The sequence below is a fragment of the Podarcis liolepis genome, assembly GCF_965112155.1.
Source record: "Podarcis liolepis genome assembly, chromosome: 11".
NCBI classification, from domain to species: domain Eukaryota; kingdom Metazoa; phylum Chordata; class Lepidosauria; order Squamata; family Lacertidae; genus Podarcis; species Podarcis liolepis.
This window is the reverse complement of record NC_139565.1, coordinates 23,630,135-23,652,357: the sequence shown is the minus strand read 5'-3', so window position 1 is coordinate 23,652,357 and position 22,223 is coordinate 23,630,135. Positions and strand designations below refer to the sequence as shown.

The window sequence follows — 22,223 nt, the reverse complement described above, 5'->3', positions numbered from 1 at the left end:
AAAGATAGAATATGTGGCACAAAAAGAGATCAAACATTTATTATTTGGCTCGTGGAGCCTGGATATGACTTTGATCTTCCTTTTCTTCAGGACTTATGCCCGGAACTTCCTCTGTAGAAAAACTTGAGTTCATTTTAATTAAAACTACCCCTTGAAATCTGCTTGCCGTCTTGAGTTATTAAAAGAGTGGTGCCTTGTTATTTCAGCACTGCTGCATCCTGCAATTCTTTCCTCCTCTCCAAATACTGCTCCAGCATTAACATTACAAAACAAAAAAACAAAACAAAAAGCAATTCAGATCAAAATGTTCTAAGTCAACCAAGGAGCTGGCTTAGATCACCAAATGAATGCTTGCTTTACTCAGCCCCTTCTCCCTTCCGTCTAAGCTGTTTTTATTACATGTTTATTTTTTTCCCCCTCCTGTGCCAAAGATAAATGTAAATGGAATAGGAAACATTAAGTGCATGGGAGAAATGTACCTGACTTAAAGTAAAAATGAAATATCAGTTACTAAGCTGTTATTGACGTAATGGAAAGAAGAAAAAGTAATCATCTCAAATTGCTTCTAATGGCTATATATTCTTAAGGCTCAAAAAGTGCTGCATGAATGTAACTGGAAATGCTGTGAAATGAAAGCACAACCAATCTCTTTTCCTGAGAACAAGTTTCATATACCATGTTTTCAGCCTGCAGTAAATGTTATCACCTCCTAACATTAGCAGCTTTATGGCTGGTATGCTGACAGACCCCAGGTTACTGTGAGCGAAATGAATACAACAGTGGAAGTGAGAAAATAATTTGGCCCTGCGCATGCTAACTCCTCTCAGATTGTGTGAAGTCCTATAGCAGAAGGGGGGGTGGGAGAGAAGACCGTGATTGGTTTTACTAAATGCAGCCTTTCCTCATTATTAGCCCCTCATATTCTTGGCCCTGATGAACACAACATGGTTCTTTGGTTTCCTGCTGCCAATTAAAATAACTTCTTCATAAGACTCCAGTCACTGGCATCTTGGTTTTGAGGTTCGGAAAGTAACATACTGACAGCATACCACCTTTCGTTACAGAGCTGGAGGTGCACAAATAGACAATATAACCACATTCAGCTTATTCCTCCACAATGAACGCCTTGTGACTTCTCTGCCATGACAACTAACCTGGCTGTATTTTAGGTATAGAACTGAAACCTCATTACCACAGTATGGAAGGTGGCAAGATCCCCAAGGACGTTCTCTACAGAGAGCTGGTTTCTGGCACCAGGCCAGTTGGCAGACCAACTCTGTGTTACAAAGACGTCTGCAAATGGGACACAGAGGCTGGCAACATCAACTCTGCCGTGTGGGAATCCTTTGCAGAAGACTGCAGAGCCTGGAGACGGGCAGTCAAGTCGTGTATCCATAGCAATGACCAGAGGAGCATCTGCAGTAGCACAACAGGACACCTTCATCTGCCCCAGTTGCAACAAAACATGTCTCTCCTGCATCAGTCTCTACTTGACCTCAACCCCAAAGGAGCACTCCTCCATTATCTCCTGAGACAGATGGATGCCAACCAATCTTATTAACTCTTGTTTAACACTTTTTAGTTTCTATACTGACTGGTTGAGCAGCTCTGCTGCCCATTTTCTTACAGCAGGATGTGATTCCAGGTACCTAAACAAAACCTACATTGCTGTATTTAAACTGCTCCCCACTTAATATTTTTGCAAAGTTCAGGAATCCTAGTTGCTTCTTCCTTTTATTTTCAAAACCATTATTCATATTTTTTCCCTTATTGTTCTCATGCAAATGTTAATTACTAACTGAACACAAACCATTGTGCCTAACTGAGCACAAAACTTTAGTGGTAGTCCTCCCAAAGTTGAATAGCAATGTCCTATCACTGCATGTGGTTTATAGAGAATTGCCTGGTGAGCTCTGAGAGGAGTTTGCAATCACATTTCTCCATCCTCCCCAGCCAATTAGCAAAGAGCTAAGCTATGGGTTGGCTTAGCATGTTGTCCAAAACCAAGCTTGTGGTTTTGCTCTCTCCAGACTAACCATGAGCTGTAACCAAGATTTGACCTATGGCATACAGCTGATGGTTTGTCCAGCAGAGCAACATACCATGACGTAGCTCAGTTTAGTGCAGCAGCAGAATAACTTGGGGAGACGGGACATACATGATCTCTCTGGGAGCCCGCATTCTCATGTTTGCACACGTTTGTTCGTATAAGAAGCATTCTCCTTCTCTCCGATCTCCTGCCATCTGCGCCCCTGAAAGCTTCATTGGTGGAGGGAGAAGGTACTGAACCTTGTACAGGAGGGCTGTTGGAAGAGGGTGGAATTGGGTTTAATGATCCCTAGGACTCAGTTTAATGATCCCAGTGTAAATGAGCCACAACTGGTACACTTCCACCAGCATCACAAGCCAATCCCAACTGCACTTTCAGAACAGCTACGCCAAAGGCTGGCTACTACTCTGCTATTTGATAGCGTTATCCTCTTGTAGCATCAGTGAAAACCAGTGTTTTGTCATGCAATGATCCACAAATGTATATTGAAAACAACAATGTCATAGGGGAGAATCAGAAGAAATGTTTCTTCACTAGTCATAATGGAGTCAGGGGGGTGCACCAACTGTAAGACATGAAACACAATCTCCGTGCCGATCCTGATAGTCCAGACTGTTGTCTCGGTGCTATTAGGATCAGCGCTGAGGGGAGGATATAAAACAGCAACTGCTGCCTTCAAACTCCATGCTGGTTGCTGTCTCTCTGTATGAGAGAGAGATGGAGAGAGAGAAAAACAGCCATGAGCAAAACTACCATCTGGCCAAATCCTGGCTTTCACAGAAAGCAAGCATCAAGAATGGGGGGCTAGCTGACACTAATATTAATCTGTGAGAGAAACAGAATAATGTACAGATTGCATCAACCCCACCCATTGCAAAAGTGAGCTGGTGCAGGACACAATCCGATTATTATTATTTTTCTATTTTGACACTGCAATGATTAACAGCCAGCTTGTTTAATTGGATAGCCATGATTCGAATAACAAGGGGGTTTGTCTACACTTCCACTTGCGCTGTACCTAGAAAGCAAGGGTCTGAGTGGTTTTCCCCTTGTCCCGCTCCTTTCCAAAGGAAAACCTGCTCTTTAGTGAGAGATCGGAACAAATGGCAATCAGTGCAAAACCCCAACTGCTGTTTACTCTGACTGAGCACTAAAGAGACGTTTTTCCCATGGGGAAACAGTGGGACAAGAGGAAGGGTGGACAACCTCAAAGTCTCATGACACCTTAAAGACTAATGAACTGATTATGGCATAAGCTTTCAAGACTACAGTCCACTTCATCAGATTTATGAGGTTTTATCCTAAGTTTCAGATACATATACACAAGATGCGGAAGACATCGAGATTGTAAACACTGAGAGCAGAAGAAAATGCTGTTTATTGTTTTGTTTATTAAATTTCTTTACCGCCCTTAATCTGTTTCTGCTGAAGGATAGCATCCTATCTCTTTTGAAACATTTTCAGCAGATACTTGCCCAACCTTTTCTTGAAATCATCCACAGCCAACCGAGGGACAGGGACGGGCAGCTGTCCAGTTGGTGAACAACACCATCTCTTTACAGCCTTTTTCTACCTTGCTGATAGCTATTCAGACTACAAGTCTTTCTAGGCCTCCTCAGAGAAGACCAGGATTGAATAGACCAGAGTTATTTGTGCCATATGCTCAATTGGTCACATGAGCTATGAACTGAGTAAGCTGCAATATTACCATAAGAAGATGTCAGGAACTCGCTGGATGAGGAAAAGTGGTGGGAGCCTCCTGCCCGAGAGCCCCCAGGGAGAACAAGGAGGATGACAACTTAGATCTCAGATCCTGGTGGTGGGACACTGAAGAGACAAGCTGGGACAAGCTGGGAGGTGCTAGAAACAGGGGGGTTGAGTGATCAAGGAGGGTCAGGAGAAGGAGGGCCTCCCAGTACAGGGTTAGAGGCTGAGAATCACAGTGTGAGCGCAGATTCAGACAGAGAGGAGTCAGAGGTTGGCCCTGCTATGCATCAGAAGGACAGTCCCAGTCCTGCTGGCTCACCTCTGACACCTCCATCGAGGAGAGTCCTGCATGTTGCTGAGCAACAGGCCAGATAGGCCCAGAGGAGGAGCTTGCCCCCTCAACACAGCCTTTGTTTGCTTGGGAGGGATCCAGAGTGAAAGGCCTGAGGGGGGGAAGCGGAGGTAGTGGTCAGTTTCAGCAATGTCTTAACTGGATTAAGGCAAACCAGACAACTCTGCTGTGCTGTTGCTTTCTGTTAATAAAGAGCTACGTGCATTCTGTGCCTTCCGTGTGTGTGCCTGCCCTGTGGTTGAACTGGCTCGTTGACAACTCCTTGACAGAAGATAAGAAGGGCCTTGCTGGATCAGACCAAAGGCCTGTCGAGTCCAGTGTCCTGTGGCCAACGAGATGCTTTTAAGAAGTCCACAACTGGAAAACAAAGGCAACAGGCCTCTCCCACTGTTGCTCCCCCAGCAATACGCTCAATATGGGGATAATATACTGGCCTACATTTCTTACAATGCTCTTGTAAGAATTGCTAAGAATGTAGTATACATGAAGCATTTATGAGAAGTACTACATCAATTTATTAAGAACTGAACAGACAGCAAAATGATGCTGAGCAGTGGAAATTAACAAGGCCGCCCAGTGAAACAGCAGATAAGCAATTTAGGACTCTTCAATCCATTTCTGACACTGTGCATGCTTTGGATTTCCTTATCTCTGTGTCTAGCTTGTTTCTGTCTGTATAGACTAGGTACTATCAGGTATGGCTTGCTTCCTTCGTTAAAAAAAAGGGAAAGGCGGTCCTCAGCCTGAACATTCTTTATCTGCTCTCACACATCCACAAAACATCGACTGAAACACCAAGGAAGTGACAAGGCCCGGCTACTACTCTCTGGTCAAGAGTTAAGTGTGCAAAAACAATTCTCCTTACATATAATGGATGTTAAACAATTACTAATCTTAAACTGCAGCTGCACAGCTGGAGAGGGATGTGGAGGCTGCCCGAGAAGATAAATGAATATGACAATTTATTAAAGATACATGGTTAGTGCTTGATGCTGCGGTGCTCTCTAAGCAAGAAGCAATGGATTAGCGTGACTTTGAAAAGAGGAGACAAGTAATAGAGTGCCAAAGTGCAGGAGGGGAGCTACAATATACAGAACATTTTAGCTGGAAATGGGTAATGCTGGCATGCCATTGGAATGAAGAACTGCTTTGAAAAGATGCTATGCTTTAGAGGTAAGGAAGGTGACACTTGATGTTGCTATTTTAAAAAAACAACTTGGTTTCACAGAGAGGACAAGGGAGAAAGTTCTGCAAAAGGACACAGGCAAAGTCTGAAGATATTTAGGGGGTTACTCACACCTTCTTTTGTGCCATGCTTTCTGACACAGATCCAGGATTTCTAAGTCCGTGTTCAGGATGGTGGTGGCTGAGTTTTTTGGTGGTGGTGCTTTCCCAGGGAAACCTGTGTTTTACCGCAGAATCAGAGCAAATGGCAATCCACTGAAAATCTACTTGCCATTTGCTCTGATTCATCAGTAAAATTTGGGTTTTCCCCAGGGGATGTGCTAGGAGAAAAGAAAAGAAAAGAAAAGAAAAGAAAAGAAAAGAAAAGAAAAGAAAAGAAAAGAAAAGAAAAGAAAAGAAAAGAAAAGAAATATTGCTTGGATACAGACCTGGAAATCCCAGACCTGTGCCTAGAATGCATGGCACAAAAGTATGGATGAGCCCTTAGGCTGCAATCTGTACTTACTTCTGAGTAAACATGCATAGGACTTTAAATTTATTACACCAGTTTTGAAAAATCTGCACTGGCTGCCAATGAGCTACTAACTAAATGAAAGGGTGGGTTTTTTGTTTGTTTTTTTGCTGACATTTAAAGTCCTAAAGAACTTGAGATCAGGATTCTTAGCCGAACGCCTCTCCCAGGGCAGGCCAAGTGGATCTCTTCTACGAAGGCCTTGTAGGTCATGCCATGACTAGTAGATTGTCACTTGGCAACAATGCAGAAACGGGCCTTTTCGGTCAAAGCAGCCACCCTCTGGAATGGTCTCTCCAGGTAATATGTGAGGCAGAGACAGTCATGACCTTTAAACACCTCTTACAAACTTTTACGTTTACTGAAGCTTTCCTGGACTCTGGTTCTTAATTTTTAATTTCCTGGTTTTGTATATTGCTCAGTTTTATTGGTGTTTTAGTGGTGTTCTGTTTTTAACTTGCTTCTAGAATTTTTTTATTGAATGTTATTAATTTGTTTTTATGTAAACCAAGGTTTTTTATTATATGAAGTGTTATTAAAATGTCATAAATAAATATCAATTAGGGCTGCACTGTTCAGAGGCTATATTGTAGACAACACTGGGGTTAGCAGTGAAGTCTGTGGAAGGCAAATAATGTGTGTGTGGCAAGGTGGGGCAGGCTTATGGGGCAACGTCAATGAAGGAAGCCCTCTTGGTTTCAGAGAAAGGTATTCCAAAAGTATAGCTTTCCTTTCAGAACTTTGGGCAATGGCCACCGACCAGGGAGCTCCCTCTGAGCTATGCCACACAATGCAGAGAAGCTGCTGTTTATAAAGATGTCAAAAGCTCCCTGGGTATATAGAGTTAGTCATGCAGTTCTCTGGATTGAGGCCCGTGTTTGAAAAGGACTGAGCATCCAGAATTTCAAATGGTTTCAACTTACAGCCAGATTTTCTGAAGAGCAGTTTACCAGGCATAATGGAAGCTGAACATCTTTGAAAATGCAGGCTTTGGGTATATCACTTTGACAGAGTGCCTGGGTGCATTAACAATTGAAAAATATGATTAAAATATCAGACGGAGAGGGGAAAGGGAGTTTATGGAAATCATCTTTTTCTATTTAGGGAAAGTAACGCAGCACTGTATTCCTAAATTCCTATTGTGGTTTATCTCCAGAAGACATATTCAATTACTGTATCTGTATTTCAAGGGGAAAGTGTTCCAAGCACAGCGATCCAATTAAACAAATTGACTGTTTAAGGATTCTAATGTCAGGAAAAGGAAGCCAGATTCTGTAAAGGCAGGGTGTGCAGGAAAATGTGCCATTTGAGCAAATGTCTCCTGTCATCTCCTTCCTTCACCCATCTTGTGTTTTCCTGAGACTTGCAGTGGCTATAAACTGCACAGATGTTTCCTTCCAGTCAATTGAGCAGTATGTTGGATAAGAAGACAAGTGAGGAGGTGAGGTTGAAACCAAGTTCCTTCCCTTGTGATCTCCCCCACTGCACTGCACAGCTCAGCTGGTTGGCTGGGAGTTAGCTAAACAGTAGACCATAAAGAAGGCTGACTGCTGTAGAATTGATGCTTTTGAATTCTGGTGCTGGAGGAGACTCTTGAGAGTCCCATGGACTGCAAGAAGATCAAACCTATCCATTCTTAAGGAAATCGGCCCTGAGTGTTCACTGGAAGGACAGATCGTGAAGCTGAGGCTCCAATACTTTGGCTACCTCATGAGAAGAGAAGACTCCCTGGAAAAGACCCTGATGTTGGGAAAGATTGAGGGCACAAGGAGAAGGGGACGAGATGGTTGGACAGTGTTCTCAAAGCTACCAGCCTGAGTTTGACCAAACTGCGAGAGGCAGTGGAAGACAGGAGTGCCTGGAATGCTCTGGTCCATGGGGTCACGAAGAGTCAGACACGACTAAGCGACTAAACGACAACAACAAGGAAGACGCGGGTGGCGCTGTGGTCTAAACTACTGAGCCTAGGGCTTGCCGATCAGAAGGTCGGTGTTTCGAATCCCCGCTACAGGGATTGTTCGGTCCCAGCTCCTGCCCACCTAGCAATTCGAAAGCACATCAAATGCAAGTAGATAAATAGGTACTGCTCCAGTGGGAAGGTAAACGGCGTTTCTGTGTGCTGCTCTGGTTCGCCAGAAGCAGCTTAGTCTTGCTGGCCACATAACCCGGAAGCTGTCTGCAGACAAACGCCAGCTCCCTTGGCCTATAGAGCGAGATGAGCACGCAACCCCAGAGTCGTCCGTGACCGGACCCAACTGTCAGGGGTACCTTTACCTTTTAGGAAGAAATGGGGCGATGGAAGGGCTCGGGATATTGGGCAAGGCTTGGAAGAAGATGCCCCATAGGCTGATGGATCCCCATCCCTGCATTAGAGGAACAGGATCATCTCAGAAGACAACTGGTGCACGATCATGGCTCCATCAGCAAGTTTTGAATTGTACTTGGTTTTTGTTCTGGTTTAGAGCTCTGGCATTAGGGTGTGCCATTTTAGGAGGGGAAACTTATATATTCTTTATTGAAAAATAAAAAGTACAAAACTACAAGTGAACAGAGTCAGAGACAAAAAGAAGAAGAAACAAGAAATAGTACAAATGTAGGAAACAAAACAGAATTTTTGTGTGTGTACATTACAAAAAAGGGGGAGGGGACTTGTTATTGTATTTAATCAGACCGTAATCTATTATTTACAAAAATTAATTCCAAATATCTTTAAATTTTAGGGGGTGAAACTTAATTTTTGTTAATTTCTTCAGTAAGGGAGTCTTTAAAATATGTTTTTTCAAGGTGAGGAATTCAAATCTGGTATTATTTTTGTGACTAGACAGCATTGCGCTTGGTAAATCATTGAGCTTGGTAAATCCCACAGGTTAGGATGTTGGTAGTAATAGCACATTTATGCACACTTTTTTTTAATTAGACAAGTTTAAAACCATTGAATGTTCCACAAAACATAGAAAATCATTATTTTCATGTACAAAGCAAAACTAAATTATAAAAACTTGACCAAAATATATTTTGAATTCCCAAGTCATGTCGCAACTTTTTTGCACTCCCCATTTTTGGAATTTGAAAGTAGAAAAAATTAACAAGCCCTACTCTGAGGTGCAGCACATGTCTGGCTTCAAAGAGAATTTCCTTTTGTGAATAATGATCTTACATGAAGCTTTAGCAAACACACAAAGCATTTCATCAATGGCCAAATCCAAGAAGTGTTTTCTCTGGATAGCCATACATCTCCATTTGTTTTAGCAGCAATGAATAAGTGAATGGGAGGAAATTGGATGCTAAAAGCTCTTACATAATGGAAGGGATAACAAGAACATCTTTCGGCCTCAACATTTCATTTGCTTGTTCTTTGTCTGCTTAGGGCCAAAGCATATGCAATGATGACCACAGATAAGTACGTACTTGCCTATATAATAATGTGCACCCCACAATTCCCTTTTTACTGCTAGGAGGAGTCAGAGCTGATGAACCAGCAACACACCTATGAAGTCCACTGATCACTGGCATGCTAACTCTATTGTAATGATCTCAAGCAGGCAAGCAAGCCCTGATAAGAATTAACAACTCTATGGCAGTTTTATGGTTCGTTTATTTACAAATTACATACGGAATGTGGCTCCGAGCCTGCGGCCCTTTGCTCCAAGTTGGGCACTCTGAGTCTCAGCCCCTATCGCAACACGTAGGGCACCAAAGTCCAGTCCTTCCTCTCTTGCACTTCCGTAGCATCTTAACCCTGTCAGTTCTCCTGGTTCGGGGAGATGGTGGGTGAACTCCCCCCCCCCCGCTTTCAAATGACACTTCCTCTGAACGCTGTCTCCCTCCTGGTTGCATAGCAACCGCCTCAATGTCTTCTATCTCCTCCCCTCCCTCTTGCCTGTGAGCTCTCAGAGTCTGGGAACTCTTGATAAAGGGGGGCCACACTAACCCCCTCCTGCTCTGTCTGTGGCTACGATCTCTCACTTCCAGAGTCAGACTCTTCCCAGGCGTTTAATTCAGCCACGTCCCTGACACCTATGCAGAAAGAGGCCAACTCGCATGACACGTAACTGCTATCATTATCATTATCATTATCATTATTATTCTACACTGCCTTTCATCCGAATATCACAGGGCGGTTTACAATATAAAAACGCAAACATGCATATCATAATAACAAACACAAACAATATGGCCCCACCCCCCACTTAAAAGGCCATAGATTATTTAATTAACCAAAGGAATGTTTTTATCTGGTACCTAAAGATATGTAATGAAGGTGCCAGGCAACCCTCCCTGGGGAGAGCAATCAGGGAGCCACCACAGATATGAGATTTGTATGTGCCCAAGGACTACTGTAAAGGGAATTGGGGGTTGCTTGTGCGGAGAGGGTGCGGATGCTCTAGGCAACGTTCCCTGGCTAAACCTTTCCCTGGCTGGACAGCCTTTACTCCGTGGCTGTGTCAGTCACTGGCAGAATCCGTCAGTGGGCGTTTCCTGAACTTCTACCAACATAAAAACTCCTTGACACCAAGTCTCCGCCTAGACTCCCTGAGCGGAAGTCTTCTGCGCAGAGTGGGCGTGGCCAGCGGAGGTCCTGGACTCTCCCCGCTGGTCTCTGTGGAAGAGTCCTGGAGCCCTCTCTCTGAAGTCCTTCCCTGCTCCCCTTCCTCCCAGGTGTCACGCTGATTTCCTTCCCCAAGGGAAGTGTTCTCTCTCCCTCTGCTGGTCCCTTCTCCCGCATCATCGGGGAGCCTTACCTCCACTCTTGGCTCCGATGGCAGTTCCCTGACAACTACATATCTGAGGAATGCCTGTTTTGGCCCTATATGCCAACTGGCCAACATTAGGTAGAAGCTTCATGCACAATGCACCTCCACCTAATTGTGGCAAATCCCCCTCCGCCTACTGCAGTTCCTAACCCCCGGGAGTCGAAGGGGAACTGGAAAAGGCCCTTTCAGAAGTTCCTTCCAGGAGCATTCTTCCCCTCACAGTTATCAGGATCTACATTTTTTCAAGTGCTGAGAAAATGTGACATCCCAGTCATAGGAAAAGCTCCAAAGTGAAGATATCTAGATCCTGATATCTAGACTGACTGAACAACCTCATTATCTAGACCAGGCGTCCTCAAACTCGGCCCTCCAGATGTTTTTGGCCTACAACTTCCATGATCCCTAGCTAGCAGGACCAGTGGTCAGGGATGCTGGGAATTGTAGTCTCAAAACATCTGGAGGGCCGAGTTTGAGGAAGCCTGATCCAGAAGGCTGGAAGGAAGGGGAAATCTGGAACAAATAAGAATTCAAAGAGGCTTGAATCTGTGATAGTATAACTGGCACCAAATTGTACTTGCACAGAAAGGTACCATGCCAGAAGTGAGTGCATGAAATTGGATTTCTAGAGGCATGATATAATGGAGGGCATAAGACAAATTATGGTCAGAAATGAAAGAATTAACAAGCAGTTTTTTTTAAAAAAAAAGGCTGTAGACTGTAGGCTTGATGTATACGTACTGCAGTATTTTGCCATTTTGGGGATATGCCATGAAGAGAATGTCTCACTAACTACCGTTCTTTGGCAGAGACTTATTGTTTTACTTAAGCATAATTTGTTGGGTAGAAGAGATCAGGAAGTTAATATGTCTTTCACTTAACTGAGAGGCTAGTCAAAGACCATGACATGCAGCAATTGCATCTCAAACTTCATATATACAGTATTCATCATCGGCATACAATAGTTTCACATATTCCCCGTATTGTATCTGAAGTGTATTTTACCAAACATGCAAGTTCTTCATTAAGTCATTATTGGAGTGCTTATGATACCTAGGCCACTGGGCCAGATCTTCACTTACTGTAAATAAGTATAAATCCATTTGTTTCTCCTGGGTTTTCTCTGATATCATTTATTTGCACAGTTGGCAGAATCTCAGGGTGGCATATAAAAATTGCTATTTCCAAAAGAATACAGAGCCAATGTGTGTGTGTGTGTGTGTGTGTGTGTGAGAGAGAGAGAGAGAGAGAGAGAGAGCGCAGTGCCTAGGAGTTTTCTAGAGGTGCTTCAAAGGGCAGTATTAGAGAAACCAAAATAACACTATTTAGAAGCTGTTGTATATACGTGCGCACAAACATGTTCTGCCTGTTGACATACATCAATATTTTTAATATGACTCCAGGATATTAGATTTATTTTATGTTTAACTATCTCATCTCCTTCCCTTCTCTTCCCTCCCATTATCCCCTGTTGGTCAATCATACATTTCCTGGGGGGGAAAGCAGAGGCTGTCAAGAATATTTATAGCTTTGAGAATGTTCTCTGAAGTCCTCAAGAATATATTGCACTATTCTATCTGATGTTAACATTGTAATCCATCTTTCATTCAATTGTTTCATAAGCCAAAGGCCATAATGCAGCAAGAAGTGCAATGTGCAAAGTTGCTGGTTCAAAATCTTGCTTCTGACTAGTGCTCGCTATGTGGCCCTAAGCAGGCCATTATGCCTCAGCCTCAACTTTCCACCTGTATAATGGACATAATAATACTGACCTACCTTACAGAGTGTCATGAGCCACGGCTCTGACTTCTCAGCCTCAAGGGAAGAGGCCACAGACTCTGAGAACATCACAAACCATGAGGATGATTAGCCAGAACCAGTCTTTGATATGTCTGCTCCCTCAGGAATCCCAGCACCAGAGGAGCTGATAATCTCATTGCCTCTCTGGTCTGAAGATGTTGCACTGCCTTCGAGGAATCCAGTAGAACCCAAGCAAGCATATCTCATGCTGCTGGAGCCAAGAGCTCTTAAAACAGGCCAAGCCCTTTTATGAGTAAGAGGCTCCATTCATCCATGTCAGGGAACTGCCATCAGCTCAGAGGTGAGAGGTAGAAGGGCAGTTGTGTTACATGGAGCCTCTGCAGATCGTGCGAAGCAGCTCTTCTTCCGGGGAGGAGGGAAGCCCCGCCTCCAGTGGGGAAGGGATGCAGGGATCAGAAGATGCTAGAGAGAGCCTCAACACCGAGCCTGAGCAAAGGGGAGGGGAGGCAAGTCCCCCTTTGCCAGTGCCCTGTCTGCGCAGTCGGTTCGTGCACAGAGAGGGGAGGAGAAGGATGGGGGTCAAAAGACTGTTATGCTGGGGAAGGTTTAAGGACCGCCCACTCCCAGATTCTGCTAGCGACTGAGAAGACATGGACTTGAGACGCTCTGCACTGTAAATGTTTTTGTACAGATAATAAAGCCTGGAAAAGACCGGTGGGAGTCTTGCCTGTTCGCTCTCGAGCAACCACGCCAGCACATAACAATCCAGGATAGGGCTAGTTCCTCAGTTGAAGTTGCAGTCATACTGAAAACACATCCTAGGCTAGTCTGTTGTTAGACAAACATTCAGACCTGTCTTATCTCACTCTCAGCAGGGCCAGCTTGGTAGGATTGGTGAAATCACAGAGAGAAAGAGGGCATGAAGGAAGGAGGGAGAGAGGGAGGAAGAAACAGAGAGGAGTATTGATGCAGAGCAGAGAAGAAAACGTTCCATCCCGAAGATTAGAATTCAGATAAATGAAATCATTTCCAAATATTTTGTGTGCTTGCCAAACTTTATCAGACATGGGAATGATGGAAAGAGAAAGGCTTATAAGCCTTATAAGAACATTAAAGCAAAACACACTAAACAATATGCAGACCTAGGAATTGAGTACCTTAAAGTCAGGCGTTTGGCTTTCTTCTCTTTAACAGACAGTTCCGATTCTCGACGCGGGATCAATGGCGGCTTTTGTACAGGCGGACGTGGCAAGGGGATGTCTGGACCAATAGGTGGCAAGAAGTGATGGCACATGGAAGTGGCGACTCTCCACCCAATGCTCTGAGAAGAAGGCGCTTCGCTGGGATTTGATGAACCTTTTTCTTTGGATGCAATGAATGGGTCTTTGGGGCCTTCGGACTCAGCCTAAGAAATGAATGGAAAAGGGGGGAAGGGGGGGGGACAAAAGCCGAGTATGCATGATCTACTACCTAAAACAAGGTAATGACAGAACCAATCTATAAAACTTCAACAGAGGAAATTATAAATAAGACATTATCGTGCTTATTTCTGCTCTCCACAGTCCACTTTGATTCACTGATCCGTCTGTAGTCAGGAAATCTGCAAACAAGGTTGTGAATGAAATGCTGGAAAGAAGATGGCTTTGGCACCGTTTCCCTTCTTTGGAACACAAACAAGATTTCAAGTGCTAATAATTGAAATGCCCATTGAAATATTAATGGATAGAAACATTAAGGAGCTTGGAAAAATCCAGCACTTTCACAAGCAGGCATTCTCAAAGCCTTCAGTCCACACTTGACCCATATGCCTCAAAACAGTGCCACGCAAGCTCACAATCAACCACCTTTATGTTCATAAGACAATTTTTCTTTCATGGAAGTGAAGAGGATATTGAATCCTTTCGATTTAGCTTTAAAATATCAATGACAACTGGTGAATACAGTTAATCTTCAAGCAACCCTTTACTAGTACGACTACATTTTATAAGCCCATTAGTACTTGTAACAGCGCACAGATGGAACAGGAGATTCTTAAATAAAGGGGGAGAAACCTGGATGTCAAATGTATTTTCCAGTATTAATGAGATCTGGATATGTGCAGCATGTTTATTAATGACATCAGGCAGATACACTGTGTATCCCCTGTTTTAATTGGCCAGATGTAGTAACATTTTTAATCTTTGCTGTTGCAGCTTCTGCTTGTGTCATTGCTCAGCGATGGCTTTGTTCCATTCCCTTTAAAACCTGCTTTTCAGAGGTTTAAGTGAGATGGCAGGGGAACACCCTCCTGGCTTAGCCTTGTACCTTTTCATCTCCACAGCAAAATGTATGTGCTTTTCAAATACGGAAGAAAGGAAAAACTCCACGTACTCCACATGCATAACGCTCAAAACATTTCAGATTTCATCTTATTATAGAACCTACCACAAACTTTAAAATGGTGAAGGCCGTTCACATGTGTTTGGATGCCAAACTAAGATACAGCAGGGAAACAGGAGCTGGTTCTTTGGGATGAGAAGAGGCCTTGCCATATACAGATCTGTGTTAAAGGTAAAAGGTAAAGGACCCCTGGACGGTTAAGTCCAGTCAAAGGCAACTATGGGGTAATAATAATGTAGCCAGGTGAAATCACAGAGGGCACTCTCTCGAAGAATTCTGGGCACTGTGATTTACCCCTCACAGAGTTACAACATCCCAGCAAACCTTAACAAGCTACCATGCTTTGTTGCAAGTATTTCTGCTTGCTTGGTAAAACAATCTCCTCTCTCATCCCCCCACATGTTATTCTGGGGGGGTTTCCTGCCCTCCCCCATCCCACAACCAATTTAAGAGGTATGAGGGTGGGGGAAGCCTGTTGTGATAGTAGAAGTCTTTATGCAGGCTTCCAGAAGTGGTCCGGTTAGTTAAATCCAGCCCTCAGAGGCAAAGGGTAAAAGGTAAAGGACCCCTGGACAGTTAAGTCCAGTCAATAGGGTTGCAGCGCTCATCCGCTTTCAGGCCGAGGGAGCCAGCGTTTGTCCACAGACAGCTTTCCAGGTCATGTGGCCAGCATGACTAAACCACTTCTGGTGCAACAGGACACCGTGACAGAAGCCAGAGTGCACGGAAACGCCGTTTACCTTCCCGACGCAGCAGTATCTATTTATCTACCCACACTAGCATGCTTTCAAACTGCTAGGTTGGCAGGAGCTGGGACAGAGCAACAGGAACTCACCCCGTCATGGGGATTCCAACCACCGACCTTCCAATCAGCAAGCTCAAGAGGCTCAGTGGTTTAGACCACAGTGCCAACCTAGTCCCTTCAAATCTGTGTTATATAGAAACAGACCCCTGGTCCCCTCTAGCTCAGTACTACTGCCTACACAGGCTGGCAGTAACTCTCCAAGGTTTTAGATGGGATACTTGGAGAGATGAGGGATTGAAACCTGGGACCTTCTGCATGCAAGGGAAACGTTCCACCACTGAGCTATGTTCCCTTCCCATAAAAAGGCAATGGTGTGGAGTTCAAGAGGGTGAACGAATCTTCTGATAGATCAGGGGATGATCAAGAACTGTACCAGATCTGAGACTGTTTGGAGTTGTGGACCTAAAGGACATAAGTGTTTGGGTACAGCTCCATGAATTAGAATGGTTTATCAAGACATTAATCTCAGGCTTAATTCAGCCTCTGAAGAGAGGAAATTACAAAAAGTAAAAGGATAGCTCACATGTTTTATTTTTCCAACCCAAGTCTAGAAAAGAGTGTCAAATGTAAGGTCTGTTTCCCCTCCTAAATATGTGGCAACAGCTATCAAAAGCATACATTAGAGAACAAGATAGATGCGCAGCAGACAAAATGGATTTTTACATAATTTTCCTGGCAGTAATATTACCTCTGCTGGATAAAATAGCATGTGAATGAAGTCCAAAAGTCACTTTGCTCACAAGGACTCAGTGGCTCACTGTGCTACTTTCCCAGAATTTCCTGTTGCAGAAGCTTAAATTTCACATCCTGACTCCTCCAGTAGCAGCTTAAATTGGTGCAAGCATCCCCTTATATAAGAAAATGCCTTTGGCTCAATGCCCACCAACCTATGCCATCAAAGCTATTCACATCTATGTTGCCACCGGCTCCCCAGTATAAAGACGTTTTGCTGCCATCCTTGGAAACCACAGCAGGGCTACAGTCTGGTCAATACAGTTAAGACCCAGGTACAGCTAAAACAGGTAAGGGTTCCCGCAGCTAGAAGTGGAGCCACCTAGGCAAACTGAGCTGCAGCTCTATTTAAGTCTCCGCCTAAGGCTGTCTGCTGCTGAAGTAACATATGAACCCGCTTGCATAAATCTCCAGCCTGTGCGTCACTTGGAACTGTTCAGGATGCTGCCTTAAACCAGAATTCCTGGTGAAACTTCTGTTTGGGCTGGAACAACCAGCTGGCTGCAACCCCCACCAGGAACAGAACAGTTTCCTGCCAGTGGCCCACAACAATGGTGTTTTTTTTACCCACGAAGAATGGGGTAAGTCAATACATGAAAGTCTCATCAGCATCACATGATGAATTGTTATCAGCTGTGTGGCTGGGAGTGTTAGGATGCTGGGCCACATGTTGAGTGTAACATCTGGACCAGCCCTCCTGCTATTCCATTGAAGTAGATCTATGCCAAATATGAATGCAGTGATCCTTCTTGACGTTATGTCCACAACACAAGCACACACACCAGAAAGGGCACCAATTCTTGAATGTGGATCTCACACACCAGAAGACAGCATTTTGTATCTTTTCTGTACATAGAAGTAAAACGGAAATATTCCCAATATGGCAAGCTCACAGATGGTGGCCTGTACAGAAGCAGACAACGTGGCAAGCAGGCATATTCTTTATCGAAATTAAGCACACTAGAAAGCTGCTACTCTCTGCTTCATATTCAAAACAATCTGGGCTTTAGCATACAGCCAGTCCAAGTGTTCAATACTAGCAAGGTTAAGAAATCTGTAGCAGAGCTACATGCTACTGCAGACTTTGTTATATTAAGACAGAATATGGCTGACATGTCTTGACTTAGGGAAGACAAACTATAAAGTCATGAACATAGTGCAAAGAGCATATTAGGATACCTTTCTTTCAATTAAAAAAAAATGACTACCAAAATATATTTCAGCAGTGACCGTGGGTGGAAGGATAAAAGAGTGAAAGGGTTTGCTTGAAAAGAAGCTCTACACAATAAGAAAAGCAGGAGGTCAAATACGCAAAGAATGAACTCTTACACTGAAGCAAAAAAGAGATTTTCTTTAAAAAAAAAAAAAACTTTCATGTTTTGCAAGGCAGATGGCAGAAAGGACTTAAAATGAAGCTTCTCCTTCAGTTTGCCAGCATATATGTTAGGGCAGCCGAAAGGGAGTCATTCTTGTTGACAATCTCCAAGGAACCATCACTAACTAATAATGTTTATTAGACTATTATGACTAGGTGGCAAATGTAGGGGTGTGGATTCTTATTGCTCCTAAAGAGATTGGGATCTTTTCCATGTAAAATGGCTAGCCTACTTATGCCAGGGTTCATTTCCTCACTCTCAGCTCTGTTCAGCTTCTGACATAGCTGTCAACGTTTCCCTTTTTTAAGGGAAATTCCCTTATTATGAATAGGATTCCTCTCAAGAAAAGGGAAAAGTTGGCAGCTATGGCTTCTGGTCACCCCCAGAAACATATTAGAGCAGAGGTGGCTAACCTGTGGCCCTCCAGTTGTTGCTCCCAGCACCCTTGAATTTTGTCAAGACTGGCTGGGGCTGATGTGAATTGGAGTCCAACAACATTTGGAGAATTACACGTTAGCCACTTACGCTTCAGAGACTGCACTGAGTTAACTCAAGCTACCAATTCAGCACCTGAACTCTGGCAAAGACATCAAACTCATATATTCAAGCACGCATGACTAAATGAAGAACCTTTCTCAGATAACCACAAGGTAGATACTATACTTTAACCCTGCATGCAAAACTGCATGAGCACAAAAAACCTAGGGTTGGATACAGATGCAAGCTACTCCCACCTAGTTCCCATTAACTCAACGGAACTTAAGTAATCTTTCATATAGATTTAAATTGGCCCCAACTGTGACTACCCACAGCAAAGAGGATATTATCATCGTCAGATGATCTTTGTGCTCATGATGTGGCCTAGATGATGAGGAGGATAAATGAACATAGATGGCTCATGTTTTTCAGGACTTTATAGATCAAAGGAAGATGATAGGAAGACATTGCAAATTGTATTGCTATAATGTGCTCCCAGTACTGCCAGTGCATTCTGTACCAGCTTCAGGTTCCATCAGCATACAAAAAACACAGTAGCGTATAGGCAGCATTTCAGCAGATGATGGTGATGACGATTACTTGAATTAATAGAGCCACACATTAATTAATAAATGAATAATTTAGGGAGGCTGTAAACCAACGAACAAAATGGTGCTAAAATATACTATCTCTTGAAAATGTTTACAATCCAAAAAGGAGACACGGTTAGTAGTTGTGATGCAAAATCAGGTCTTTAACGTTGCTTTTGTGTCCCATATGACAAGTCAACAGGAATCTAAAAGCCTGTTTCTTACTGTTTTGTCATTTGCTGTCTCTTTTGTGTACCTGGGCATTGGGGCTTTGCTGTCTCTGTGCCTCAATAACAACAGCCCTGCTGTTTTTCTCAATGAGAATGTGGCAGAGCATATTTCAGTTGCTTTGTAGCTCTTATTTACCACACTATGCTGGGATTTTAGGTGGCATCCTGTGACATTCTGGATCACTCACAGCTCTGTAATACAAATCAATGCTCTTATTTATATGGCGAGGATATTAAAGTGTGTTATAGCACATAAGTACTGAGGAGAGAGCTGGACAGACGTTTTCATCTGAAGCCCACACTGCTTAGACCACATTATTTCACCTTAAAGAATTAATGGGTTCTATCAGTCAGAGGTCCTTTTAATGACTGACTCAAAAGCATTTCTTGCAGAATATTTTGTTCTACCCCAGTAACAAAATACAATATGCGCCTGTCTCAACCCAGTTGTGAATAATGTACGTGTATTTGAATCATCGCTCTTTGGAGGCCAAGGTACATGACAACCATATCCTTTCCTTAATCAGAGACTGTGTCAATTCTTATTAGGAAAAAATGGAGCTTTAAACCGACATGGAAGTGCAAAATATTCCATGACAAATGAGCCGTGCAATTTTGTTTTGTTTTTTATTCTACTGAACGACAAAAACGGACAATGCACACAAAGAGAAAAACAGACATTGACAACAAAATAAGGTAAGTTCAATACCAGGAGCTTTTGATAATCAAGTCAAAAGGATATTTGAAAATCAGGAATGAATGAAATGGATACAATTATAAAATTTTAAATGGGGTATAAAAACACAATTTGCACCGTACAATCAAGTAGAGAAAAAGAAAAAAGTCTTCCCTGTAGATGCCGTCAAATAAAATCATTATTTTGAAGGGATTTGCCACCGGTGTGACTGCAATGTCATCTATCTAATAAATAAACCCCAAATGGAGATGAAATCAGAAAGATCAATGTCACCCCAGCTACTCAAATATGACATGTCAATTTCTCTGAAATAGCAATAAACATAACTTTCTTGAACCACTGACATAGGATATAAAATGAAGAGTCTTTCTATCCCTCAGTGATTACTAACCAGAAAATAAACAGTTAACTGTTTACATATAAAACCTGAATTTATCAAAAATAGACAAAATGCATGATTTACGGTCCAGGGTCACATTTTTACCTATAACTGTACTATTTATGTAATAACTTGTTTCCAAAATTTATGAACTTCAACACAACTCCACCACATGTGCCAATAAGACCCACACACCCCACAGTCCTGCCTGCAGAAGAGAAATCCTGATCATGTAACTTGAGATCAGGGCATCAGGGTAAAATACTATTGAGGGATGACTTTTAAAGAATTCTCCCTTATGCTGGTGGAGATTGATCAAGAAGGGTGCAATTTTCCATATACAATTGACTTGCATCTTGTGCGTGTTTAACCTGCACAATTTGAACTTTTCACACTTGGTGGCTGACCGGTTGAAATCATACAAATTAAAAACACGAAAGGTGGAGAGCTTTTTGTGCAGGGTTTTCCACCTTGCTTATCAGGCTCTGGGAGGCTCTGGTGAGATCTCACGAAAACTTGGGACAGCCCTGCGAGATCCTTCCAGAGTCCGGTAAGCAAGGCAGAGATCTTAAAAGTTTTCTGCCTTGCTTGGGAACACGGCTCTAGAAAGGTGAGCCTGCTCATGCAAGGGTAGTTGTGTGTGTCTGGGTTGTTTGTGTTGATTATACATGGTTTTGCATTTATGTGTCATTTCTGGAATGTAACCTTTGCACAAGAGGCAAGTTGACTGGACTTGCTTGGAAATATCCCAGATATCTGAAGCCACTGTTCCAGTGAATCAGGCATTGATATATCAGAACATTAATCTTCAACAGAGATGAAAAATAAATCATAAAAATATACAACCTCCAGAGAAATTAGTTGGGGAGGAAATAAGCCTTCAGTCTCATTAACCAAATTAAGTCTGAAATGCTGTATTATCACAGCTTAATATCCACAAAATTTAATTACTCAGAGCAGCTTAATTTCACTGCACAATTTTGAAGACTATGCAGACCTGATTTCAAACCTTTGCAAGTGCCTGAGGTGCACTGACCAGTAAACTGTTGCATTTCTGATAGAGGTTTGCAAAAATGTTCCCTAACTTGCTAAGAAAAGACTCGTTAAAATGCTGCGTCAACTATGTTGAGAGACAGTTAAGAGCATTCCAACACAGTTCTTTGCTCAGAGACCCTTTCCAGATACAGTCGTACCTTGGAAGTCGAACGGAATCCATTTCGGAAATCTGTTCAACTTCCAAAATGTTCGGAAGCCAAAGCGTGGCTTCAAATTGGCTGCAGGAAGCTCCTGCAGCCAATTGGAAGCTGCCCTCCAGCTGTTTTGGGACTACAACTCCCATCATCCCAAGCTAACAGGACCAGTGGTCAGGGATGAGGGGAATTGTAGTCCCAAAACAGCTGAAGGGCCAAGTTTGGCCATCACTGATGTAAGCCATGATTTGGTTTAGCAAGATGTGTCAATCAGGTCATTGTGTGGCATGTTCTCTGCATACAGCACCCACATTGGTGGAGTGGGGTTGGGGAGCTTGCAGTACAATAATGTCTTATCAGTTGTTGAGTTCCCCAGATGTGACAGTAGGAGAAGAAGAGGTTTCATGAGAAAAGTGCTTTCAGAAGCACCACCACAACTGCTACAATATCTTGTTCAAATCTTAAAGATTGGCACTAATGTGAACTTTCTCTTCGTATTAGACATGTCCCCAGTTTCCATGAAGAGATAAAACAGCTGTCAATAACAGTGACGCTTTCTTGCCCAAGGCACTTCCATGTTTATGCTGGAATCCACTTAATATATCTCATTTTACATATATAGGATATATATAATCTGGCATATTATAGAGAATAGATACAAAAGCAATGAAAAAGAGAGGGTGGAAATAAAATTCCCATTCTCCCATTATCAAATTGTGTGTAAAAAAAAATATTGTTGCATCTTCTCTATTAATTCAGAATAGTGTGTGTGTGTGTGTGTGTGTGTGTGTGTGTGTATTCTAATAGTTAGCAGCAGACTGTCTCCTTTCTACATTACAATATATGCCAGAATGTGCTCAGCTGGAATCTGCTGCTTTAAAACCTCCAAAGTATCATGAAATTCATAGCATAAAATGCAAACAATTCAGAATAGATGTGCTTGCCCTCTTTTCTCAGGAGGATCTTATGTATTTAGGAGCTACACGGTCCCTGATATGTTGAAGTATTTCAAAGTGGCTTTTAAATGTTAAATATACATGAATATTCACTA

The 22,223-nt window shown here is 42.9% G+C and overlaps 1 protein-coding gene across 5 annotated transcripts in view; it reads right to left on the bottom strand.

The window, feature by feature from the left end:
- The window catches only part of TMEM232 (transmembrane protein 232), a 147,468-nt gene that overhangs the window by 44,430 nt on the left and 80,815 nt on the right, over nt 1-22,223 (bottom strand). For all 5 annotated transcript variants that reach the window (XM_083464500.1, XM_083464504.1, XM_083464503.1 and 2 more), the window contains one exon: nt 13,475-13,722. In XM_083464500.1, the coding sequence (XP_083320626.1) occupies nt 13,475-13,722 (248 nt within the window). The remainder of the gene's footprint in view (nt 1-13,474; nt 13,723-22,223) is intronic.